Source organism: Aquarana catesbeiana, linkage group LG12 (genome assembly GCF_042186555.1).
Source record: "Aquarana catesbeiana isolate 2022-GZ linkage group LG12, ASM4218655v1, whole genome shotgun sequence".
Taxonomy (NCBI): Eukaryota; Metazoa; Chordata; class Amphibia; order Anura; family Ranidae; genus Aquarana; species Aquarana catesbeiana.
The window spans coordinates 193578311-193604301 of NC_133335.1; the positions used below are offsets into that span (position 1 = coordinate 193578311).

Sequence of the window (25991 nt, forward strand, 5' to 3'; positions counted from 1 at the left end):
TTTTTGTTTTTGTTTTTTTTCTATGTTTATCAGCTCCATCTAGTGACCATAATGCAGTATTTTTTTGAGTCACTCTTATGTACTGTTTGAATAAACAACATTTGACCTGAAGAGAAAATAGCCTAGTAACATTCGATTTTCGCACAGAATGAATGTATATGCAGTTCCACAGAACGCTCTGCAAATAATTTACAATTATGCACCAAAAGTGTATGAAAACCCTAACAATGAATGTTTATTTGCTGCCTTTGCCTATGTTGTACTGAAAATCTCATGCATCACCCAAGCCAGGCTCAGCTCTATGGACTTCATAACACACCATCCTACTATGTTATGGAGAAGAGGACAGGGGGAAGTGTTCTGTAGTCTGAACATACAGTACTTCCTGTCCTAGGGTAACAACCCTGTTCCTCTACAGATACAGTACGGTGACTGAGTGTTGTCACCCTAGGACAGGAAGTGTATGGCAGGATCACAAGGTAAAAATAAAGGGGAAAACCTAAAAAAAAAAAGAAAACTAATGCAGTCACCACACCTAAGGACTGGTAGGCTGCATTCTATTACATTTTTGTTCTTGGGTTTAGATGCACTTTAAAGTTTTCTCTTCAATAGAATGATTATGGTGGATCCGTTTATTTGGGTATTTCAGTGCTAATTATCTGGCTGCTGTTAAATATAGGCAATGCTGATTGTCTGATGACTCTTGGTGCATTAAAGTTTATCTCCTGGCAAATGGCTAAATACACAAATAAAATACATATATGGGAGATGATGAACCTGCTAAAGGATTTGTATTTCTGTCCATCCAGTCCTGAGATTTACACAGCCCCAAAAGACAGTACAGCAAACATGGTGACCTGACTTCTCATACTGCAATTATGCAACACAGCTAGGTCACCTACCCGCCCTCAGCCTGTGATTGGATGGCAAAAGAGCTGCAGCAGGCTGATGAGATGACATGTTTGCTCTTTCATCCTATCAGCATGTTTGCTGCCAGCACATGTTCTGTAGCACAGCCTGATTGGCCCCTAGTGTTGCTGCTCTCTCTTCCAGTCTGGGTGCTGCTCAGAGCAATAACTAGAACCTTCAGGGCCCCCATGCAAGAAACCATGAAGGGCCCCCCTCACCCCCAGCCGGGGGCCCTTCCCTCCAAGCCCAGGGACCTTCCGTCCAAGCCTGGTGACCTTTACTTCCATTGCAGGTCCCTTTATTATGGCCCTGCAGCGTGAACCTTTCATATGTTCTGCAGTGGGCCCCCTTCCTGCCATCTTGGGGCCCCCCACGGTGGTGGAACTCCAGGGCCCGGTCGTGAGTGCAACCTTTGCGACCCTAGTAGTTATTTTTGTTATATTGTATACTGGTATTCTGCGCTCAGGACAGACACCAATACGAACTGCAGCCCCCCCAGAAAAGGAAAACACCTAGGTGAAGTCCAAATGCTATAAACTATAAAAAATAGGGGATTGGCGCTCTTCAATATTAAAATAATGGTAAAAACTCTCACCACAAGGGAATATCTGCGCTACAAATCTGAGTGAAACAAATTCATGGAAAAACGGTGAAAAAGTAATAATTATTGAATGCGTATAATCGCATATTATGGTATATATATATCCACGAATATGACTGAGGCTACCAATAAACGTACGAACTGCTTATGGTAAAAATTTAAATAGAAATGGAAGATATAAAAAATAAAATAAAATATACAAGAATATACAAAAAATAAAAATAAAATAATAAAATAAAAAATGTATCTTTTAAACGTACCCTGGAAAACAGTGAATAATAAACAATCCAAATGGTGTTATACCAATTGTGTGTTTAAAAAAGTGAAACAAAAAATTTTTTTTTTTTTTTTGAAAAATTTTTTTGTTGTGTGTGTAAATTCTAAAATTTATATAGTGGTATTCCGCGCTCAGGACGGGCTTGTGACCGAACTGCAGCCCCCCAGGTAAAGAAAGCACCTAGGTGCGATCCAATTGCTATAAAATCTGAAGAAATAGGGGATTGGCGCTGTTCACTGGTAAAAAAATAAATAAACTATAAACAGACTCCTAACACAAGGGAAACATTACACCACAATTCTGGGTGAGTGAAAAGTGCAACACAGTGTCATATAGTATTTGTAAATAAATATACTTGCTAAAAATTATCACAGAATGTGCAATCTACCCAAGGTGAGATGTAATATAAAATAAAATAATAAATAAAACTCCAAACAGTAATATAAGTGAATGATCAGTCAGGTGTATAAAAAAATTCCACAAGATCCAAAGAAAATACTCAATGAAGGGTATAAGTGAATTATACCCTAAAGAGAGAACAAACACAGTGTTGCCCACTACAAAACAGTGTATATAATAGTAAAGTGAGACTGGATGGTGTTCAAATGAAAAAAAAAACAAAAAAACAAAAAAAACAATTAACATATGGTGTGCATAAAAAATTTTGTATTAAAATATTTGTGTTCAGAATAAATAATGAAAAAGATGAAAAAATGAAAAAATGAAAAAATCCATGCATCCAAAAAATGCCAAAAAATGCCAAAAAATGCCGTGTATATTAAATTGCTATATATATTGTCCAGTGTACATAGAAAGTTCTTGTGTATCAAGCTAGTGTATCTTCAAATAGTTCCAGGTAAGTCCGTCCCAATAGATATATAAAAATAAAATAAAAAATAAAAAATGTATCTTTTAAACGTACCCTGGAAAACAGTGAATAATAAACAATCCAAATGGTGTTATACCAATTGTGTGTTTAAAAAAGTGAAACAAAAAATTTTTTTTTTTTTTTTGAAAAATTTTTTTGTTGTGTGTGTAAATTCTAAAATTGTGGTCATATACCAAGTGAAGCAATGGTAGAAAATAGAAAAATATAATAAAAGATCAGTGATAATAGTCCTTGCATGCCCTGGGGGCATGTGAAGGACATCGGAGGGGACACGTGACAACACACAGCACAGGCCTCTGACACTGAGCGGACCTACCTAGTGTGTGTAGGAGCACATTGGTGACACAAGTGGGGAGAAGTCGGTGAAGGGGACATCGATCGCTTGGACCATCCGATTCACGTTCATATGCCCATTACCCCTGCAGGGGTTGGGCGTTCCGGTGAGTGGGGACACTAGTGGGGGTTCCATATAGGACGGTTCACATCAATCTCAACAGCCTCATCTGGAATCACTTGGAGACACACCAGATTTTTGCACAAGGATTTTTTATACACAGGACTATTTTTTGATATATGCATCACACTTTTGATACTTTTTTAATTTTTGTATGCACGGACACTTTTTATATTTTTGAAATTTTTGTATGCAAGGACTATTATCACTGATCTTTTATTATATTTTTCTATTTTCTACCATTGCTTCACTTGGTATATGACCACAATTTTAGAATTTACACACACAACAAAATAATTTTTCAAAAAAAAAAAAAAAAATTTTTTGTTTCACTTTTTTAAACACACAATTGGTATAACACCATTTGGATTGTTTATAATCCACTGTTTTCCAGGGTATGTTTAAAAGATACATTTTTATTTTTTATTTTATTTTTATTTTTTGTATATTCTTGTATATTTTATATCTTCCATTTCTATTTAAATTTTTACCATAAGCAGTTCGTACGTTTATTGGTAGCCTCAGTCATATTCGTGGATATATATATACCATAATATGCGATTATACGTATTCAATAATTGTTACTTTTTCACCGTTTTTCCACGAATTTGTTTCACTCAGATTTGTAGTGCAGATATTCCCTTGTGGTGAGAGTTTTTACCATTATTTTAATATTGAACAGCGCCAATCCCCTATTTTTTATAGTTTATATAATTTTTGTTATATTATTTTTTCATAATTTTTTACCATTGTAATTTATTTTTTTTTTTTACAATTCTATTTTTTATTATTTTGTACAATTATTTTAGGAGCCCTGTTAGGGGCTTTGGTGAGATATCAGGGGTCTGAGCAGACCTCTGATGTTTCACCTTCAAGATAGGATATTAGGGACAGGAATAGCTCTGTACAGAGATTCCCATTCATTCACAAACTGAAGTATAGTAAACACCATTTATCATACTTCAGTTATGAATGGACACAGGAGCAATCGGTACCAATCACTCACTGTGTCCATTCAAAAAAGAAAGAGGCTGGTAAATTACATATTTACTGGCCCCTTCCCTCGCTCTCCATCCTGAAAGCATCCCCCGCAGCAGCTGGCGGGAGAGGGGAGGGGGGAAGCCGGAAGCACTGAGGGGGGGGGGCCAGGGGAATACACATGGCCAGGGGGCAGCTGGATAGGATAGGCAGTGGGGTGGGTATATAGAGCCCCATGCCCTCCATCTTCCTCCTCCAGCTGCTGAATGCCTGTGGGAGGGAGATGAGGAGAAGCAGACTTTCAGCGGCTGCAAAAGAAAGATGGAGGGGATGGGGCTCTATATGCCACTATCCAGCTGTACAGGGGAGCCACATGGACCCCTTAAAGCATGTGGCCATTGTGACCCCTGTAGTTATGCCACTGGTGCTGCTGTAGAGGAGACAAGAAGAAGATGTTATCAATTTAAATTAGGGGGGTTTATACTAGTTGTTTTAAAGACACAATTTTAAATAAATGCATACCTGTGTTAAATTTTTTTTTCAAGCTTTAATCCTCTGCCACAAAGCTGTTTTTGCTTTTATTTTGTATTTTTTATTTTTTTTGCACACATGTTAATTTTACACACTTGTACATTTTGAGTTAAAACCCCCAAAACAGTATATATTTTGCTAAAGCAAAGACCCTGGAGCAGGGGCGTTGCTAGGGGGTGGCTATTGGGGCTATAGCCCCAAATCTGGGGCACATAGCCCCGAGTCTCTTGCCGCAGGGTCCCTGCCTAACCAGTGGGTCGTGGCTGCTGCAGCGGGCGAGCTGGCTGCATAAGAGAGGCGGAGGAGAGGAGAGAAGTGAGTGGGGGGGCGAGCAGAGATGACATCATTCTCCGCCTGCTCCACAGCAGCGCTCTTCACAGCCGGGCCTCTTCAATTTGGGAGTGAGGTGTGGCGAGCAGCAGAGAGATGACATCATCTCTCACTGCCCGCCCTGCATCACCGCTCTCCTGCTCTCACTAAATGGACCAGTGCTGCCAGCCTGCCACCAATGCAGCGTCAATGCACATTTGGTGGCACTGGATGGCATGCGAAGTGACAATCCACTTCAGTTGGCAAGTGACAACCCACATCTGGTGGCCGGTGACATGGCAAGTGGCAATCTGAAAATGGTGCCAGGAGATGTGGCAAGTGACAATCTGCAAATGGTGGAAGGAGTTGTGGAAAGTGACAATCTGCAAATGGTGTCAGGGGACGTGGCAATCTGCAAATGGTGGCAGGTGACGTGGCAAGTGACAATCCACATCTGCTACCAGGTGAAAGTGGCAAGTGACAATACATCTGGTGGCAGGTAACGGTGGCAAGTAACACACTGCATCTGGTGGCAGGAGATGTGGCAAGTGACACGCCCAGGGCTCCCACTGATTCTGCATTATGGTGAGTTGAACCATCTCATTATATATTGGAATGTAATAATAGAAATAATGCACTTCAATCACCCTGACACCATATCAACCATGGTGCCCTGATGATTGAAGCGCCAACACCAGCCATCACCCACAAAAAATTGCTTAGCACCGGTCCCCCCCCACGCGGGCATGCAAAAAGGTTGGTGACTGCTGCTATGGGCTCTAGCCCTAGATCTTTTGCAGACCTAGCAACGCCCCTGCCCTGGAGTATAAAATTTATAGCAAATGCAATTTTTTATGCAAAACACCAGTAGTGCAACTGTTTATCAAACAGATAATTTCAGTAAAAATTACACTAAAAATGATTTTACTGCACACAAACACAATATAATACCCATTTTGTTATAAAATATTCATAATTGTCCATGGTCAACATTTTTAAATACCTTTACAGCTTATGAGTTTACAGTTAACTGAGAATGATGGTCTCAATCCAGCTTGTGCAGCTGGGTTGCCAACCGTCCATAAATTTTTTGGACAGTTTGTAAAAATAAGCTGATTTACAAACTGTCCGTAAATGTCGGTTACGGGAAGCGGCTGCCCATAAAAAATATGGCCGTTTCAAAGCTGGGCAGGCTCAGGCAAGGCTCGGGTGGGGTTGTGCCCGCACTGCATGGGTTAACTGCTCGTTTTGTCTAGGGGCTCAAAGAAAGAATAAAAAATGTTGGGCTTTTTTTGTAATTATATAGTGTAATTTTACTTCTTTTTTTTTACTTAAAGTGGAAGAAAGCTCTAACAATTTAAAAAAAAAAAAAAACTTTCCCTCTCTACCTCCTTTTACTTATCCTGCCTAACCTGAATAAAAAAGACCTGTATACTTACCTATTTTCAATCCCCTCTAGTCTGGATCCCACAGCCCTGTGTAAGGGAGCACTCAACAACGGCTGTGAAATCTGGGAGCAGGGATGTCGCCCTTTGGCTCCATGCTTGTTGTTGGCACTCCCTCTTCCTCCCTGCAGCAGCCTGACACAGGGGAGCTGGAGTTGTGGGATGACATGACCAGAGTGGATTAAAAATAGGTAAGTACACATATTGTTTCTATGCAGGTTAGGCAGGATAAATTAGGAGGGGGGAGGAAACATAATTTAAGAATAGTTAGAGTTAGGCTTTCTACACAATAAGTTTATTGCTATGACATTGGGGACTGAGAAGCAACTTCTGCTGTATGTGTGGTGATTAGTCGGCTCTATAGTGGTAGAGCACTTGTAGTCTTAACCCATACCTCCCAGGCATTGGTTGGTCCCCTTGGATTCACAGAGGCTCTATGGGAACAGGATACTCCACTGAATGACTATACAGGAGCACCCCCCGGAGGCCCCCAGCCAGGCCTAACCAGTACCACCCAGTAGCCCATTCCATACCTTCCTCAGACCTTACGGCAATGAAGCCCAATACCAGCCTCACCCAGTACCTGTTTCCAGAAGATGTTCCCATCCAAGAAAAGCCTTTTTTTAAAAAAATCTTTATTTTAAAGAATCAGCATGACAATTCAAAATTAAAAAAAAAACATACAACAACATAGGGCACACCAAGTGAGACACTGTGTGACACTTCACATAGGGATAAATATAGCAAGGGTCCAACAATTGCAAACATAATCTAGGTGGCCATGCAGTTTATCCCACCTATTATTATTATTCAGGATTTATATAGCGCCAACAGTTTACGCAGCGCTTTACAATATAAAAAATATGAACAATGTCATACCGATCCTTCCTTTTATTTACTTCTTTTATAGGGGGAAACATCGAACCCCAAGTCAATGGGAGAAGAAGAAAAGAGGGTGGGTGGAGTAGGAAAAAAATGGGGGAGGGGGAGAGTAGGAAAGGGAAAGGAAGATTGAGGTTAAAGAAACCCTCCCAACCCCCTGACCCATATTCTCATACTGTGGTTTCAGCCAGGACCAAGAGAACCTAACTATTGCTGTTGAGAATCAAGAGGTGTTTGTTCTTCTGAAGTAAAAAGTATGGGGTCCAGATCTTCCTCAAGGAAAGCCTTATAAGGCTTTTACTGAAATGAAGTTGATTTACATCCTTTCGGTCACCCCAATTGTGATGGCACATTCCTTAGTTGTAAACTAACTTTTTCAGAGTCATGCATCTCATGCAAAGATGATGCGAGTAGTCCCAAAAGTCCTGCATCTTTCCTTTTTATTTCCCCCTCTAAGAAGAAACTTCCCAGAAGCTAGAATAGCCTTTCTCAACCAAGGTTCCATGGAAATCTAGGGTTCCTCCAGAGGTTGCTATCTTTTCCTTGAGTAAGGAGTAATTTCTGTCTCTCAGAAAAGTACCCACTGACACCAATCTGTAAAAGGTGATTTTTCCAGTTGACCACAAATGTAAGGTGCATTCTTCCCATTGGTCATCCCATCAATGTACAGTGAGCAGTATATACAGTCATTATTAGCAGGGGTTCCCTGAGACCGGGAATTTTATTTTAAAGGTTCTTCTCTGGTAAATGGATCAGACAGGCTTAGCTAGAGCCTCAAAGATTATAGCATTACATGGCTTTGTCCTTGCACTGCTTCCCAGGTGCACCCTCACCAAACTATTATTATTAAGCCCTATTACCCAAGATACCCCACACCGGCATGGGCAGGGCAAGGCTGGCACTACCTCACTATCAATGGTGCACCCTAGTCCAACATTTCTCAACTAGGGTTTCTCCAGAATTTGCATGGGTTCCTTGAGCAATGAGCAATGATCTTTTTAGCTATCTGTAAAGGGGTAATTCTTCCCAATGGCCACAAGTGTAAGGAGCATTCTTCCCACTGACCATCACACTAATGTATTATGAGTTGTAGATATAGTCATTTTTGCAGGGGTTCCCTAAGCCCGGAGAGTTATTTCTAGCCGTTCCTCTGTGTTTAATAGGCTGCGAAATGCTGCTCTAGTCACTACTCTGGAGACCTCTAGCGGCTACCTGGGCTACTGCCTACTCTTTACTGCAGGGTTCCCAACCCTAACTATGTTAACATCTAGTTGCCAATTTAGAGAACTACACCAGGCACCTCAGTGTCTCTACCCCAGTGTTTCTCAACCTTTTTTCAGTCAATACACCATTTAAAATCCTCCACAATCTTGAGGTACCTATCTAAAATGTAAAATCTAAAAATAATTAATAATAATAATAAAATGTAATCTAAAATGTCACAAATGTAACTAAATTTTACATAACGCAGCAACATCCACACACGTAGGACATCCAAAGTTAGAGGTGATTTATATTTACAAAGCAAATATATAGTTGCACACTGGTACTGACTAGTATTCCAATGTTTCTCATCTCCCTCAGTTTCTTTACCTCATTCAGCTAATGTGACCCCAGAGTTGATGGAGAGGGGGAAGGGAAGGTACAAACAAGGATGCTGTGCAGGTGCCCAACGTCCTCCTTATCAACTGATGGCATCATTGGTTGTTAGAATGCCGACAGATAGAAGGTTGTAATGGTGCAAAATGAAAACCTGTGGCTTTGTGTAACTAAAAGGTAGGCTTGTTCTACCCACTGGCTTGTATACAATGTTTGGGCAATTTCTAGGCATTTGGCCACGGCACCCCTGAAGAAACTTGAAGGCTCCCCAGGGCGCTCTACCCTACATAACCAGTTTCTATTTTCACTGCTTTCACATATCTCCTAGACCTTATCACACAAGAAAAAAGAGAATATAGTATTCTCCACAAGATTTCATCTCGATCAGCAGTTCCTTTTTATTTTTATGGCGCACTTAATTTTTTTAAGACCTTCAGCCATTTTCAACCCACTGGCTTGTCTATGTGCACTATGTGTGTCCTTTACAAGATATACTGCTTTTTTCCTCTTAGTTCTTTTCAGCAGTATTTAGCCACAAGTGGACAGGTTCAAGCTGTTCCTTGTGATGTTCTTCAGTTCCACTATGTATAGGATTCCTTTGTATCCAGAAAGCAGCTTTGTGTCATGTCCCGGAGCAGTGGCAATAAACAACTTTCTTTCAACCTATACATATGTAGCTAGCTTTCTGCTTTTGCTGAATGCACAACAGTAGCTCATGTTGTGTGTGTGTATATATATATATATATATATATATATATATATATATATATATATAAATATATATATATTTATAAAGACAGGAAGCAGAGTACAGAATGCTATACAAAAAAGAGAAGGAACACATAATAACATTTTCTGTGATATACACAGATGGGTTAAGTGAAAAATTGAAGACCGTCAACCCTTCACAAATTTCTAAAGCCGCTGCCTAAAAAAGAAAAAAAATATATAAGTGGGCCTGAAAACCTTAACAGCTATTATTAAAACCGATACTACTGAAGGCACACAGACAACAGAGGATGCTTTTATGAGAAAAGAATAGTTCTAAGTGATTGAAACCCACAGCAGCATGATGAAAGGAGTGTGTGCAGCATGTAAAATGTTGTAGAGTCACAGCGCCCCCTGCTGGCCATGACCGTGAATAAAAAGAGATTTGGAGAAATGATATTTATTATTATAACCGTTGCCATTTTAAATTAGACAATCATTAAAATTATTGTGATAAAAAAAGATATATATTATTTTTAGTAGGCGTAGTCAGTAATAAAATAGACCCTTTAGTAATTTTTAAGTGCATGAATACATTCCTGAGGCGTTAGAGATTGTAAACTCTCGCAGGCAGGGCCCTCCTGACTTTCTTTTACTGAATTGTATTGCGACTGTACTGTCTCCCTTCATATTGTAAAGCTCTGCATAAATTGTTGGTACTATACAGATTCTGTTTTATAATGCTAGTGTCACAATATACAGCAACAGTATCCTCTTTTTTTTCAGAAAAACCTCCACCTTTGCCCTTGAATTTAAATCAGTGACTATGGCCCCAAGTAGACACAAACAGAGTTAACCAGTATCCACCCTATTCTACTGTTTGAGACAATATGACTTAAGTTCATCCAAACAGAGTCCATAAGTTCTGGAGTACATCCCACCAATGGGCATGTAAGAGAAAGGCACAGAAAAGGCGGAGAGAAAGCACCACTGCATACCTCCCAACTATTTGAGATGGGAATGAGGGACACCTATCAGCAAAAGTATGCAGGCATAGGACAAACCCCTGCCACGCCCCCTTAAAGGACAATTGTACAAAAAACAAGATTGGTTAAACCCACAAGAGCTTTTTTGCCACTACTATTCCTTTATTTTGGCTTTTGGAATTTACAAATGCAGCAATTTAGAAATCAGATGAAAGGTTTAGCGCTGGAAACCACTTTTTGATAGATAAAAAGTGCTTTTTATATACAACTATATAGATCAGACCATAATGAGGGGCAAATGAGGAGGAATGAGGGACAGAGGGACATTGCTCCAAATCAGGGACAGTCCCTCCAAATCAGGGACAGTTGGAAGCTATGCCACTGTCTAAGCATTGTAAGAAAGCAGAAACAACAATATGGCAATAAGTATTGCACTCACATACAAAAAGCTGATACAGCATATTGATAATAAATCTATGGAGTATCAGCAGGTGGCAGCTGCTTCAGTATCTCCAAAGAAGACATGCAAAAAAAAAAAAAAAAAAAGAGAGAGAGAGAGAGGCTCACCACTCTCAATGTAGTATTACTAGTGATGGATAAAGTATGTATATAATGCACTCACATGTATAGGTAGAGATTGGGCATAACTTAAAAGATCCAGTAGATGGCGCCCTTCTACTACACTCTAATAGGAGGCACACTGGATTTATAGGGAGGTTTTAAACTGGTGGATAACCTCAAAAAACTGTAACAGTACAACATTAGATTAGCCACTAACATAATACAAGATGCAAATATCAACTCCAAATCTGTTTTACTTCTTAGTCTCGATATCAATAAAGCATTCGATAGTGTATCCTGGGATTTCCTTGACTTAGTTCTGAAAAGATACGGCTTCTTAGGAGAATTTCTCCACGCCTTTCACGCTCTCTATCATAACCCGTCCACTAGGATTAGATTACCAGGCTGTAATTCAGACTTTTTCAGACTAGGCAGAGGAACAAGACAGGGTTGTCCCCTATCTCCCTTATTATTCGCATTAGCGCTTGAACCCTTAGCTACAGCAATATTGCACAACCCAGATATAAAAGGTTATAATTCTAACAATAATACCTATAAATTGAGTATGTATGCAGACGACATGGTATTATTCCTCACACAACCCAATATTGCTTTACCAAATTTACTACATACTCTTAAAACATTTGCCTCACTATCTGGCCTAACAGTGAATGTCACCAAATCTATAGGTATGCCAATTAACATCCCATCATCCCAATTAGACTCCTTACGTTCCTCATTCAATTTCTCATGGTCAATGGATTCTCTCCCTTATCTTGGTATATTTCTTACACCAAATATTAATGACCTTTCCTCAAAAAACTACACCCCATTAATACAAAAAATGAGATTGATGCTCAAATTATGGAAATCTTTTAAAATATTGTTTCTTGGCCGAATTACAGCGATTAAGATGACAATCTTACCAAAAATCTTATACCTATTTAGAGCCCTCCCAATCAGATTAAATAAAGTAACTATTACTAAATTCCAAACAGAAATCAATAAATTTATCTGGTCAGACTCCCGTCCACGTCTATCTAGATCAGTATTACACAATCCACAGAAAAACGGCGGTCTGGGTCTCCCAGACTTCTGGCTTTATTACCTAGCCGCCAGATGGTCACAAATAGCACAATGGCACATTCCCAACCCCAAAGTCCCATGGGTTAGATTTGAAAAAGACTCCATCCAACCATATTCTATCTCAAGTATATTATGGGGTAATAAAGTATCAACTCACATCCTAGACAACCTTAATCAATTAGTCTCACATTCATATCAATTATGGAAACTACATAACAAAAAATACAACTTAACCTCTAACACACCTCCACTTGCATCTTTTATTGGTGACCCAAAATTCCACCTTACCTCCAATGAGAGAGGAGACTTTTCATGGTGGACAAATAATAACCTAATATCCCTCTATAATTTTTTAGAAAACAACAACTTCACTTCATTCTCTTCATTGAAATCTAGACATCAGATCCCCAATACCGAATTTAATAAATTTCTCCAAATTAGACATTTTTTTAGTACATATTTCCAAACAGTAAACTCACTCCCACCATCATTTTTTGAAAACATTTGTCTAAAAACACCTAGGAGAGCAGGTCTGATATCTGAAATCTACTCTAATCTAGTCAATAATGCAGAACAATCCAAACTTCCCTATATGCTCAAGTGGGAACAAGAATGTGATTTCTCATTTACAGTGGAAAACTGGGACAAATGTATCTCTAACTTACACAAATGCACCAGATCAATCACGATCAAAGAAACTGCAATCAAACTTTTCACAAGGTGGTATTATACCCCAGTTAAAATTCATGCTATTTTCCCTGACACCCCTCATACATGTTTCAGAGGTTGCAATTCAGCAGGATCCTTTTCTCATATCTTCTGGGATTGTGATAGAGTTACTCAGATATGGAAACAACTGGAAAAATTTGCCTCCAAAATCTCAAATAACAACATAAACCTCACTATATATAACTGTCTCCTATTTTCCCCTATCATCGGTCTTTCCATACATAATATGAGATTGATCCACACAATATGTGTTGCTGTACACTGGTTGATAGCATACCATTGGAAATCCCCCACAATTCCTCTTTCACATTTGAAAAACAGAATTAACAATATTAATTTAATGGAAAAAATATTCCACACAATACAAAACACTAACCAATTCTACACAAAGAAATGGGACCCATGGTTTAACCATGCTAATCTCTTCTTTAACCCTGAATAATTCTACCAAATACTGAAGTACACTGAAGAGTATTATATGAATATACAGTTTAATGTATAATAGGAATTGCTATATTTATATATAAATTTATACTCTATTCAAGAACCGCTTAATATATATTGTTATTCCTTTTTGTAGAAATTACTTTGTACATTTTATGGCATATGTCAATAAGCTTTTTGTACTATTTCTTTGTACCAAATAAAAAAAGTTTGTAAACGGAAAAAACTGTAACAGTACAGGATAACTGGAGTAACAAAACAGGACAGAGAGAGAGAGAGAGAGAGTGCCACTTTTAGTGTAGTATTTATTAGCAGAAAATAGGAGAAAATAAAACACTAAAATAAAAAAAAGTAATACATTACAGCAAGTGGCATCCGTCTATTGGTCTCAGTTCAAAGGCACGTAGACATAGGTGTGTGCAGCCTATTGCATTAGGGTGTGCACTCCAAATGTATTAAAACATGGATGGTGTCAATAGAGCAGTGGACTTGTCAGTAGGCAGTGGATGGTGTCAGTAGTTCTTTTTTATAAATATATATATATATATATATATATATATATATATATATATATATATATATTTTTTTTTTTTTTTTTAACAGGTCCATTGGGGGGCTTTGGTGAAATATCAGCAGGGGGAATCTGCACCACACGGGGTGATTAGGGTGTGCCAGGCATACCCGGCACGTCCCCTGCGCAGGCCTATGCACATAGAGGATAGATGGAGAGCTATTACTGGTGGAGAGCCTGAAGCAAGCTGCTCTTTTTGGTTTCTAATAAATGGTACACAAAGGCTGGCCATACATGGTCAAATTTTGAAAGAATTTTCTTTTGAAAATCAGAAAATTTGTGCGTTTTGTGATCCGATGGTGCCACCATTGATTTCAAAATTTGACCAACCAAGCCTTCAATTTCACCCCCTGTTGCTACAGAAAAGAATTTTCGTAGCTGGGAATCTTCTTTTCTTTTTGTGAATTTTCTTTCCTTGCACATACGCATTTCTTTTTCGATTACATTTCTCGCATGATTCTCCCATCATTGATTAGAAAATCATTCGTTTTTCAAAAAATTTCCAACACGTTCGATTACTCAAATTCGATGGCTATGCAAAAAAATCAGCTGTTGCTGCAGCCCTCTAATGGTGCAAATTACAAACGAAAATTCTTAGATAAGATTTTTGAAAGAAAATACTTTCGAAATTTGACCCATGTATGGCCTTCCTAGGAACGGCACGCTCTCTCCCTGTCCTGTTTTGTTACTCCAGTTATCCTGCACTGCTCCCATTTTTTGAGGTTATCCACCAGTAGAAGCTCCCTATTCATCCACCTTGTGATTCCCATTGGGTAAATTGAATTATATAAATCCTTTACCCACCACTTTAAAGTAATACTGCACTGAGAATGGTGACCTTATCTCTTTTATTTTCATTTCACATGCCTTCTTTGAAAACACTGAAGTGTCAGCTGATGATTCACAGAATTATTATTGATATGTCTTATTAACTTTTTGTATGTGAGTGCACAACTTACTGCCTTATTGTTTTTTCCATGTTCTTACTAAGCTTGGACGGTGTCGCATTCTCTCCTTCTCCTCTGTTCTTTTTTTCGTACATGAAATTATGTAATCTGTCTACTGCAGGCAGGAGGAGGCAATTCCTCACTCTACTCACTTGCAGTGATCAGACTGTACATTGTAACTCTGTAATCAATCGCAAGGTGAGAGGCTGAAGCAGGGGCTGATCGGTGTCAGACATTTGTAAACATTGTCAAGGACTGCACCAGGATTCCTCTGCTCCATCCTAGGTTACCATTGCTGCATCCTAGGTCAGCACCTTGCTCACTGGATGGAGTTGATGATGCTGATTCACTATCTGGAGGTTTTGAGGTGAGATCTGAGAGTGAAATGCTGAACCTGGAAAAGGAGTTGCTTAATTATGAATTACATGTATCACCCATGTGAAGTGTGAAAAATCTGAGTATATCATAGAACTTGCTGTACAGAATTGCACACCCTTTGCATTTAAACAGAGTATATAGAGAATATTTTTATATATACAGTATCTCACAAAAGTGAGTACACCCCTCACATTTTTGTAAATATTTTATTCTATCTTTTCATGTGACAACACTGAAGAAATGACACTTTGCTACAATGTAAAGTATTGAGTGTACAGCTTGTATAACAGTGTAAATTTGCTGTCCCCTCAAAATAACTCAACACACAGCCATTAATGTCTAAACTGCCGGCAACAAAAGTGAGTACACCCCTGAACATGTCCAAATTGGGCCCAATTAGCCATTTTCCCTCCCCGGTGTCATGTGACTCGTTAGTGTTACAAGGTCTCAGATGTGAATGGGGAGCAGGTGTGTTAAATTTGGTGTTATCGCTCTCACTCCCTCATACTGGTCACTGAAAGTTGAACATGGCACCTCATGGCAAAGAACTCTCTGAGGATCTGAAAAAAAATAATTGTTGCTCTACATAAAGATGGCCTAGGCTATAAGAAGATTGCCAAGACCCTGAACCTGAGCTGCAGCACGGTGGCCAAGACTATACAGCGGTTTAACAGGACAGGTTCCACTCAGAACAGGCCTCGCCATGGTCCACCAAAGAAGTTGAGTGCGCGTGCTCAGTGTCATATCCAGAGGTTGTCTTTGGGAAATAGACGTATGAGTGCTGCCAGCATTGCTGCAGAGGTTGAAGGGGTGGGGGGGTCAGCCTGTCAGTGCTCAGAGCATACACCGCACACTTCATCAAATTGGTCTGCATGGCTGTCGTCCCAGAAAGAAGCCTCTTCTAAAGATGATGCACAAGAAAGCTCGCAAACAGTTTGCTGAAGACAAGCAGACTAAGGACATGGATTATTGGAACCATGTCCTGTGGTCTGATGAGATCAAGATAAACATATTTGGTTCAGATGGTGTCAAGCATGTGTGGCGGCAACCAGGTGAGGAGTACAAAGACAAGTGTGTCTTGCCTACAGTCAAGCATGGTGGTGGGAGTGTCATGGTCTGGGGCTGCCGGCACTGGGGAGCTACAGTTCATTGAGGGAACCATGAATGCCAACATGTACTGTGACATACTGAAGCAGAGCATGATCCCCTCGTTTCAGAGACTGGGCTGCAGGGCAGTATTTCAACATGATAACGACCCCAAACACACCTCCAAGATGACCACTGCCTTGCTAAAGAAGTTGAGGGTAAAGGTGATGGACTGGCCAAGCATGTCTCCAGACCTAAACCCTATTGAGCATTTGTGGGGCATCCTCAAAATGAAGGTGGAGGAGCGCGAGGTCTCTAACATCCACCAGCTCCGTGATGTCGTCATGGAGGAGTGGAAGAGGACTCCTGTGGCGACCTGTGAAGCTCTGGTGAACTCCATGCCCAAGAGGGTTAAGGCAGTGCTGGAAAATAATGGTGGCCACAAAAAATATTGACACTTTGGGCCCAATTTGGACATTTTCACTTAGGGGTGTACTCACTTTTGTTGCCAGCGGTTTAAACATTAATGGCTGTGTGTTGAGTTATTTTGAGGGGACAGCAAATTTACACTGTTATACAAGCTGTACACTCACTACTTTACATTGTAGAAAAGTGTCATTTTTTCAGTGTTGCCACATGAAATGATAAATAAAATAATTACAAAAATGTGAGGGGCGTACTCACTTGTGAGATACTGTATATATACACTGTATATATCAATTTTATTTAGGCATTTGCCTTTCTCCTTAAAGTATGTATGTAAATATGTAAACCCAAACACTAAAATTTAATTTTTCCAACTTTCATTATGTAATTTCAAAAGTAAATTTCAATATTTTTTAAATCTGCAGCTTTTAGTAAAATAATAACTGGTGATCCTGCCATGAAGGTCCTTGTTCAGGCCCTTCCTATTATGGGGTGACAACTCTCTCTCTCCCCCTCCTAATTGCTATCCTACGTTTTCATCCTGTCACACAAGCTTCTGATGAACATTGCAGGTGTCCATTGCTACTCACATTACCTAGGCAGGGTCTATGGTCAGTTAAGGTTTACATTTACTTTTGGGGGTCTATTTATAAAAAAAATTTGTTGTGCCAGTAATCTCATACATTCGCACAGTCATTATGATGAATCTACATAATTTGTTCAATATGTTTATTTTCTATGATCGTCAGCTCCATCTAGTGGCCATAATGCAGTATTTTCTTAAATTGATGTGTTTCAGCAACATACTGCATCATGTCCACTAGATGGCGCTGACGATCCTAGGAAATAAACATATTAAGTAAAAGATGGTGATTATTTGTGACAGCTTGAGACATTCACACAGCAATTTTGCTTTTTAACAATCCCTAAGAAGAGCTCCAGACTTCTACTTTCTTGAATATGATGGGGTTTATGGTATTTTATATGCTATAAAACATAACAGATACTCAGTGCATTGTGATAAACAACCTGTTTCTCTCCATCTACCTAGGCTCTTTGAGTATCGCGGAAGAGTGTCCCCAGCTCCTCGAGCAGTTCCAGTAAAACGCCCACGTGTGACGGTTCCTCTGGTACGACGGGTAAAATCAGCTCTACCAGTCAAGCTCCTCGCAAGATCGGCAGCCATCACAGGGAGTGCAGCCAAGTTAAGATGTAAGTGCAAATTCAGTTCTGGGAAGAAAAGTAATGCAACACAAAGACTACATTTTTTTAAACTGCTGTTAACTAAAATCCTTCTTCTTTTCGAATTCCCATATTCTATGCACACAAGTGAAATATCACATCAGGCTGTCTGAGGAAGTCTGTGCAGGGGTTATAGAGATGGGAAAGAGGGAAACAGGAAAGGCACATCTGACACAAGTGGCCCCATAAAAAAATAATTATTAATAAAAATGGCATAAATCTATCCCTTATTTTGTAGACACGATAACCTTTGTTCAAACCAATCAATATACGCTTATTGCAATTTTTTTTTACCAAAAATATGTAGAAGAATACATATCGGCCTAAACTGTGGAAGAAATGTGTTTTTTTATATATTTTTTGAGGGTATTTATTATAACAAAAAGTTTAAAATACTGCTTTTTTTTCAAAATTGTCGCTCTTTTTTTGTTTATAGTGCAAAAAATAAAAACCGCAGAGGTGATCAAATACCACCAAAAGAAAGCTCTATTTGTGGGGAAAAAAGGACGTCAATTTTGTTTGGGTACAACGTCGCACGACCGCGCAATTGTCAGTTAAAGCGACATAGTGCCGTATCGCAAAAAAGGGCTTGGTCAGGAAGGGGGTAAATCCTTCCGGGGCTGAAGTGGTTAAGGGCAAAGCAAACAAACAGTCAGCTTAGAAACACCTCCTGTGTTTACATTAGAGGGCTGGTGGGCAGCCAAGGTTCTGGGGGTGCAATAGAAAGTTCTAGGAAATAAAGGTACGATTTCTGTGCCTTTCTAGTAAAAATTAATTTCTCCACAATGTCTATTGCTACAGAAGTTAGTGAGGACTTTTTTTGATACACCTTTGTCTAGTGTTCGGAATATGTGTGCATGGTCTAAACCATGAGTGCTCAACCTGTGGCCCTCCAGCTGTTGCAGAACTACAAGTACCATCATGTCTCTGCCTTTGGGAGTTATGCTTGTAACTGTAAGTGGCTTGCAAAGCCTCATGGGTCTTGTAGTTCCGCAACAGCTGGAGGGCCACTGGTTGGGCACCCATGGTCTAAACACAGGTTCACTTAAAAATCAAACTGTAAGCCACAGTTCAACAATCAAAATTTGAATCGGGTTTCTTGCCATGAGATGCTTGGACTTCAGGCCCAAATCGAACCTAGAATCAGATTGATAGCCTTTTCTGTCTGGAGTGTTGTGTGACATGCACTGGTGTTGGGTGAATTGGGTAGAGTTCAGATGTGTCACTGAGTTGAGGACTCCTATTTAAATGATTGTAGCCTCAGAAAGTGGGAGTTTCAGCCTCCCGGGTAAAGCATGTGAGATTATGGCACAAATGAAGACTGCATAAAGGAAAAAAAAAAGACAAGCAAGAGAAAGCAAGGTCCACCCATTACCTTAGGACCCGACTTCCTTTATACTGTAGGTCACTATATGATGTATGTTCAAAAAATGTACCTGTGGGAAAACATGGGTCACTAGAGGTTGAGACTGAAACACCTATTTGGTGTCTGGATATGTTAACCATTTCCTGACTGGATGTCAATCTGCTATCGTCATATGACGTCCTTCAGAACTGATAGCGTATGAGGAGAGCTGATAAGCAGCTTTCCTCACAGGGGAGATAAGTGATCAGTGATGCCTGTCAGTGCCCACCAGTGATGCCAACCAGTGCCCATCAGTGCAGCCCATCAGTACGGCCTATCAGTGCTGCCTATCAGTGCCCATCAGTGCTGCATATTAGTGTCTCCTCATCAGTGCCCGTCAGTGCCGCCTCATCAGTGCAGCTTATTGGTGCCCATCAGCGTAACATCAGAGCACATGAGTGACAGAGAAAATGTACTTATTTATAACATTTTATAACAAAAACTAAAAGAAAATCTTTTCAAAATGTTTGGTCTTTTTTTGTTTGTTTAGCAAGAAAATAAAAAGTCCAGTGATGATTAAATACTAACAAAAGAAAGTTCTATGCTTCTCAAAAAAATGATAAAAATTTAGTTTGGGTACAACATTGCATGACTGCGCAATTGTCATTCAAAATGTGACAGTGCTGAAAGCTGAAAATTGGCCTGGGCAGGAAGGGAGTGAAAATGCTCAGTATTGAAGCGGTTAAAGTTTGCTGAGAACATCTGCTTGTATTATAAATACAGTACCTGCTGACCTTGATTTCTTTTTCCCTCATGTCATTAGAAGTCTTAGCATGTATAACACATATTCAGAGGCCTCTTGTGATACTTTCATTGTGAACAACATGTATTCCAGCTCCATGAGTCAATATGGCCAAACTAATAGTTGGAACCAAGGCATGTGGTCTATCTCTAATGCCCCGTACACACGGTCGGACTTTGTTCGGACATTCCGACAACAAAATCCATGGATTTTTTCCGACGGATGTTGGCTCAAACTTGTCTTGCATACACACGGTCACACAAAGTTGTCGGAAAATCCGATCGTTTTAAACGCGGTGACGTAAAACACGTACGTCGGGACTATAAACGGGGCAGTGACCAATAGCTTTCATCTCTTTATTTATTCTGAGCATGCGTGGCACTTTGTCCATCGGATTTGTGTACACACGATCGGAATTTCCGACAACGGATTTTGTTGTCGGAAAATTTTATCTCCTGCTCTCCAACTTTGTGTGTCAGAAAATCCGATGGAAAATGTCCGATGGAGCCCACACACGGTCGGAATATCCGACAACATGCTCCGATCGGACATTTTCCATCGGAAAATCCGACCGTGTGTACGGGGCATAAGAATGATGTATGTCTTTAATACAGGGCTGGCAAACCAGCTGCCAACAAGACCTGTCCTTGTAATCACACTGGAATGACCCTGATGAAGGGGGCATTTTGGGCTCCCAAAACGCATTGATTACACTTTTAATTGTTCCCCCTGACCTTTATTGGGATAAAGTCGTATCTGGACCTTTTGGCAGTGGTGTGGTGCCTCAATTTATTTTTTATTTTTGTTACAATACAATTCAAGCCAAGGAGACTGTGGAGATCCTCTGGAGTATCAAAGCCACCTGCTTGGGAACTAGATCTCCTACTTCAACTACTTTAAGATGAAAATAAGCAATACCAGTAGGATACCCCTGTGGGTCCATCAATATTTTTTTATCCTTTAAAATTTTTTTTTGTTTGTTTCATTTTGGATAGAGGAAGAGAAAGTTATGACCCCTGGCATATTTATTTTCTTTTGCCATTTGTGCCCCTTTGGGGAGATTTCTTTTAATTTCCTATCTCATAGTCAAAACAAGAATTGTTGTAATTACTGTTTTGGGGACAATTAAAGCTGTGGTGTTTTCTTTCACTTTTTATAACAGTAAATAGGAAAAATGGAGAGGGTGAATCTCCCTAACTGGGGCACAGACAGCGATAAAAATTGATAGGTGTTCCAATCCCTCTTCACTCTATCCAAAGTTAAAAGAAAAGGTTTTGCTGTTAGTTATAATTTAAGAAAGTCTTGAAGGGTCAGTCCAACCAAAAGTAATAGTTAAATTATACATGGAACTTGGTGGGCTAAGTGACCTTTGATTCTTATTGTCCTGAAGAAATATCCTTGATTAGAAGACTTCACCCAAAACTAGTGTATGTAACCCTAAGAACAATCTTCTCTAATGCTCTATTTGGTCTCTTAAAGCTGAACTCCAGGAAAAAAAGCACCCACCAGCAGTGGGTCCGCCTTCCTAACTGTGGTTACCTGTTCATTTTCTCTAAGGGATGATGAATAAGATGATATAAGTATTTATTGTACTCCTTAATTTCTTGGCAGCAATGTTCTTCTCCATTGTCCAACAATGTAGAATATGGGTGCCCCTCTACATCTTACTGTACAATGTTGGATTGCTGGTCCTGCATTGTACAAAAAGACGTCAGAAAGCTGTGACGGGTGGCTTCGGCAGCGCAGTTGCATGAATTGGTGGAAGCCTGAAAAAATGAGGGATATGGAAAGGATAATCACCTTATTCATCATCCTCTGGAAAAAATGAGCAGTTAAACTTTGTAGTATGGATTGTCCTTTATGAATATCTACACCATTCAGATCAGTTTAATCCCATCCACATACATTTTACCCTTGGATTGGTGACAGGCATTATATGATCTAAAGCAGTGGTCTCCAAACTGTGGCCCATGGGCTTGAATGTGGCCCTTTGCTTGCCTTTATCCGGCCCTTGGTGGGCCTATTCACACTGATATGAGGAACTATACCAACAATGAGGCACCATTCTTTCCACTGACACCAACAGTTGGGCACGATTCCTCCCACGGACACCAATGATGAGGGACCATCCAATCCAATCTTCCACTGATGCCGACGATGAGGCACCTCCCATTAATATCAATAATGAGGTACTATTCCTCCTCCTAATGCCCACAGGCACTATGTAATTGTTTTACTTCCACTTACCACCAAGCCTGGGGCATTGTTTATTCCCACTGATGCTGGGGTATTTCCTACTCCCACTGGCCTCAGTCTGACCCCCACCCAAGAACAGTAAACTGACCCTTTATTGGAAAGTTTGGAGACGTCTGATGTATGATTCTTTATTGTGGGGTTTTTTTTCCCTTCCTCTGGATCAACTGCGGGTATAGGATTGTAGATATGAAGGTTTTCTATTTGTGTGTGTTTTTGTTTTTTCTATGTTGGTTGAACTAGATAGACTTGGCTTTTATCGACCAGATTACCTATGTAACTAAAGGTTTATAATTTGGTTAAATGACAATGACATACTGAGATTCTATTTTTCTTTGTAGTAAGAAGCAACGAGATTCAAACAATTAAGTCAGAGCTCACGCAAATCAAGACAAACATTGATGCCCTGCTGGGAAGGTTGGAGCAGATAACAGATGAACAGAAGTCATGCGCAGGTTAGTTGATAAAGAATGGTGCTTAGCATAAAACCATTGTTTTACATGAAAATGTTAATCTCAGAGACCTTATTAGTAGGTCCTATATCACGCTTATTTGGAGAATTTTAGGGTGAGATTTGGGCAAATTCTAGAATGTATTGTGCCTCTGTCACACTATATTGTCCCTTAACCCAGATAGCTAGCAATTGAGAAGCAAGTTTGAAAATGACTTTCTAAGCCCTTAGGCCTTAGGCCCCTTTCACACTTATACGACTTGTCCCACGATTTTGTACTGCAAAATCGTATGACAAGTCATTCTCCATGATTTTCAATGACTACCATTCATATTGGCACGACTTTAAGTCGTGCCAACTTCAAAGTAGTCCCTTCACTATTTTGGTCCAACTTCCATGCGAGTTGATGTCCATAGACCTCAATGTTAAACCCTCAAGTAGCATGCAAATCGTACCTAAATAATATAGACACGATTTCAGTACGACTTTGTAAGAACAAGCTGAGAATGGTTAATGCCAAAGTTGTGGCAAAGTCGTACAAAGTAGTACAGCTCCCAAATCGCTGTAAAATCGCGGCTGCGAAATCGCTGTAACATCGCGTGACTTTGAAGTCGCACAAGTGTGAAAGGGGCCTAACAATGCAACACTGCCACAAATTTGTGGCAAGTTATCCTTGCTATCTGGGAAGGACTCCTAATAGTGACATATTGGCATGGGTAACAAAATGGAGTCTAGTCTTGCTCACATTCCTCACCGGGGTCTGAGCTCATAATCTAGTAGTTGTTGACAGATCATGAAAAAAGACTACATTGTATGAAATGGGTGAGCCCAGTTAGAACTCCGCTTCCTAAAAACAACCAGTGACCAAGAATTTGTAATGAACAAAATCTGCACACTTGATTTACAAAAGTGCAGACTTAGCTCTCAGAGACAATTTTTTTTTTTATTCACTTGTATTCGCTTCTTCTCAGAGAAGAAGATTCAAGCTATAAGGCCGTCTTAGCTCCCGTAACAGCTCAGCGCTGATAAAAAGATGTTCAGAAATATCTTATCAGTGTTGTCAGGATTTCAAAAAGGATAGCTAAAGGTTTTTATAATTGAAAGTTTGACACTCATTCAGCAGCCCAGACTAAGTGTCAGTTATAAGACAAGAGAAAGGGCAACCTCCATAGGGTTGGGTCCTACAGCCTGACACTCAGCTGACATTTCTGCCCTGACAGGGAGAGAATACATGATACAGAATACACTTGTTATCCTTTGCTGTTGGTTGAAATGGGGAAGGTTTACCTGGATTAAATTCATTATTTTCCTTCAAATTCTACAAACAATACCCCATAATGACAATGTGAAAGAAGTTTGTTTGAAATCTCTGCAAATTTATTAGGAATAAAAAACAAAACAAAAATCACACGTACATAAGTATTCACAGCCTTTACTTAATACTTTGTTGAAGCACCTTTGAAACCAATTACAGCCTCAAGTCTTTTAAAGTATGATGCTACAAGCTTGGCACATCTATTTCTGGGCAGTTTCTCCCATTCTTCTTTGTAGGACCTCTCAAACTCCATCAGGTGGGATGGGGAGCGTCAGTGCACAGCCATTTTCAGATCTCCCCAGAGATGTTCATTTAGGTTCAGTTATTTGCAAATGTGTGCACACTAAAGCCCTGTGTTTAATGCACACAGTTAGACAGGTTAATTTGGTTGGTCGCAGGCTGGTCGGTAATTAGAGCTTGGAATTTTCCTTTGGTTTTTCCTTGGCTTTTTTTTACATATGTTGCCCTCCAATGCTCCTTGCTGCAAAGGCCAGTTATTAGTGGGGGCATCGGCTAACTTTTTGCAATGTTCATTCGGGTTCAAGTCTGGCTGGACCACTCAAGGACGTTCACAGAGTTGTCCCGTAGCCACTCCTTTATTTTCTTGTCCGTAGGATCGTTGTCTTGTTGGAAGATGAACCTTCACCCCAGAGCACTCTGGAGAAGGTTTTTTATCAAGGATGTCTCTGTACATTGCTGCATTCATCTTTCCCTCGATCCTGAGTAGTCTCCCAGTTCCTGCCACTGCAAAACATCCCCACAGCATTATGCTGCCACCACCATGTTTCACTGTAAGGATGGTATTGGTCAGGTGATGAGCGGTGCCTGGTTTTCTCCAGACATGACGCTTGCCATTCAGGCCAAAGAGTTCAATCTTTGTTTCATCAGACCAGAGAATTGTGTTTGTCATGGTCTGAGAGTCCTTCAGGTGCCTTTTGGAAAACTCCAGATGGGCTGCCATGAGCATTTTGATGAGGAGTGCCTTCTGCCTGGCCACTCTACCATACCGGCCTGATTGGCGGAGTGCTGTAGAGATGGTTGTTCTTCTAGAAGGCTTTCCACAGAGAACAGGTTCTTGTTCACCTTCCATAACTAAGGCTCTTCTCCCCCGATCGCTCAGTTTGGCCAGGCGACCCACTCTAGGAAGAGTCCTGGTAGTTGCAAACTTCTTCTATATATGGATGATGGAGGCCACTGTGCTCATTAGGACCTTTAATGCTGCAGAAATTTTTCTGTACCTTTCCCCAGATCTGTGCCTCAATGCAATCCTGTCTCGAAGGTCTACAGACAATTCCTTGGACTTCATGGCTTGGTTAGTGCTCTGACATGCACTGTTAACTGTGGGATCTTATATAGGCAGGTGTGCCTTTCCAAATCACGTCCAATCAACTGAATTTACCACAGGTGGACTCCAATCAAGTTGTAGAAACATCTCAAGAATGATCAGTGGAAACAGGATGTACCTGAGCTCAATTTTGAGTGTCATGGCAAAGGCTTTGAATACTTATCTACATGTGATTTTTTTTTTTGTTTTTTATTTTTAATAAATTTGCAAAGATTTCAAACAAACTTCTTTCACGTTGTCTCTATGGGGTATTGTTTGTAGAATTTTGAGGAAAATAATTATTTAAACCATTTTGGCATAAGGTTGTAACATAACAAAATGTGGAAAGAGTGAAGCACTGTAAATACTTTCCGGATGCACTGTACTCTTTAAATAAATAATAGTATTACCGTGTATGCTCCTGTTGGGAGATTTTATGCACTTTCTGTTTTGCTGGCCACAC

The 25991-nt window shown here is 39.9% G+C and overlaps 1 protein-coding gene across 3 annotated transcripts in view; it reads left to right on the top strand.

Annotated features, from left to right (window-relative positions):
* Nucleotides 1–25991, top strand: part of RALY (RALY heterogeneous nuclear ribonucleoprotein) — a 383349-nt gene that overhangs the window by 336473 nt on the left and 20885 nt on the right. For all 3 annotated transcript variants that reach the window (XM_073606359.1, XM_073606357.1, XM_073606358.1), the window contains 2 exons: nt 17848–18008; nt 22780–22893. In XM_073606359.1, coding sequence (XP_073462460.1) covers nt 17848–18008; nt 22780–22893 — 275 coding nt within the window. The remainder of the gene's footprint in view (nt 1–17847; nt 18009–22779; nt 22894–25991) is intronic.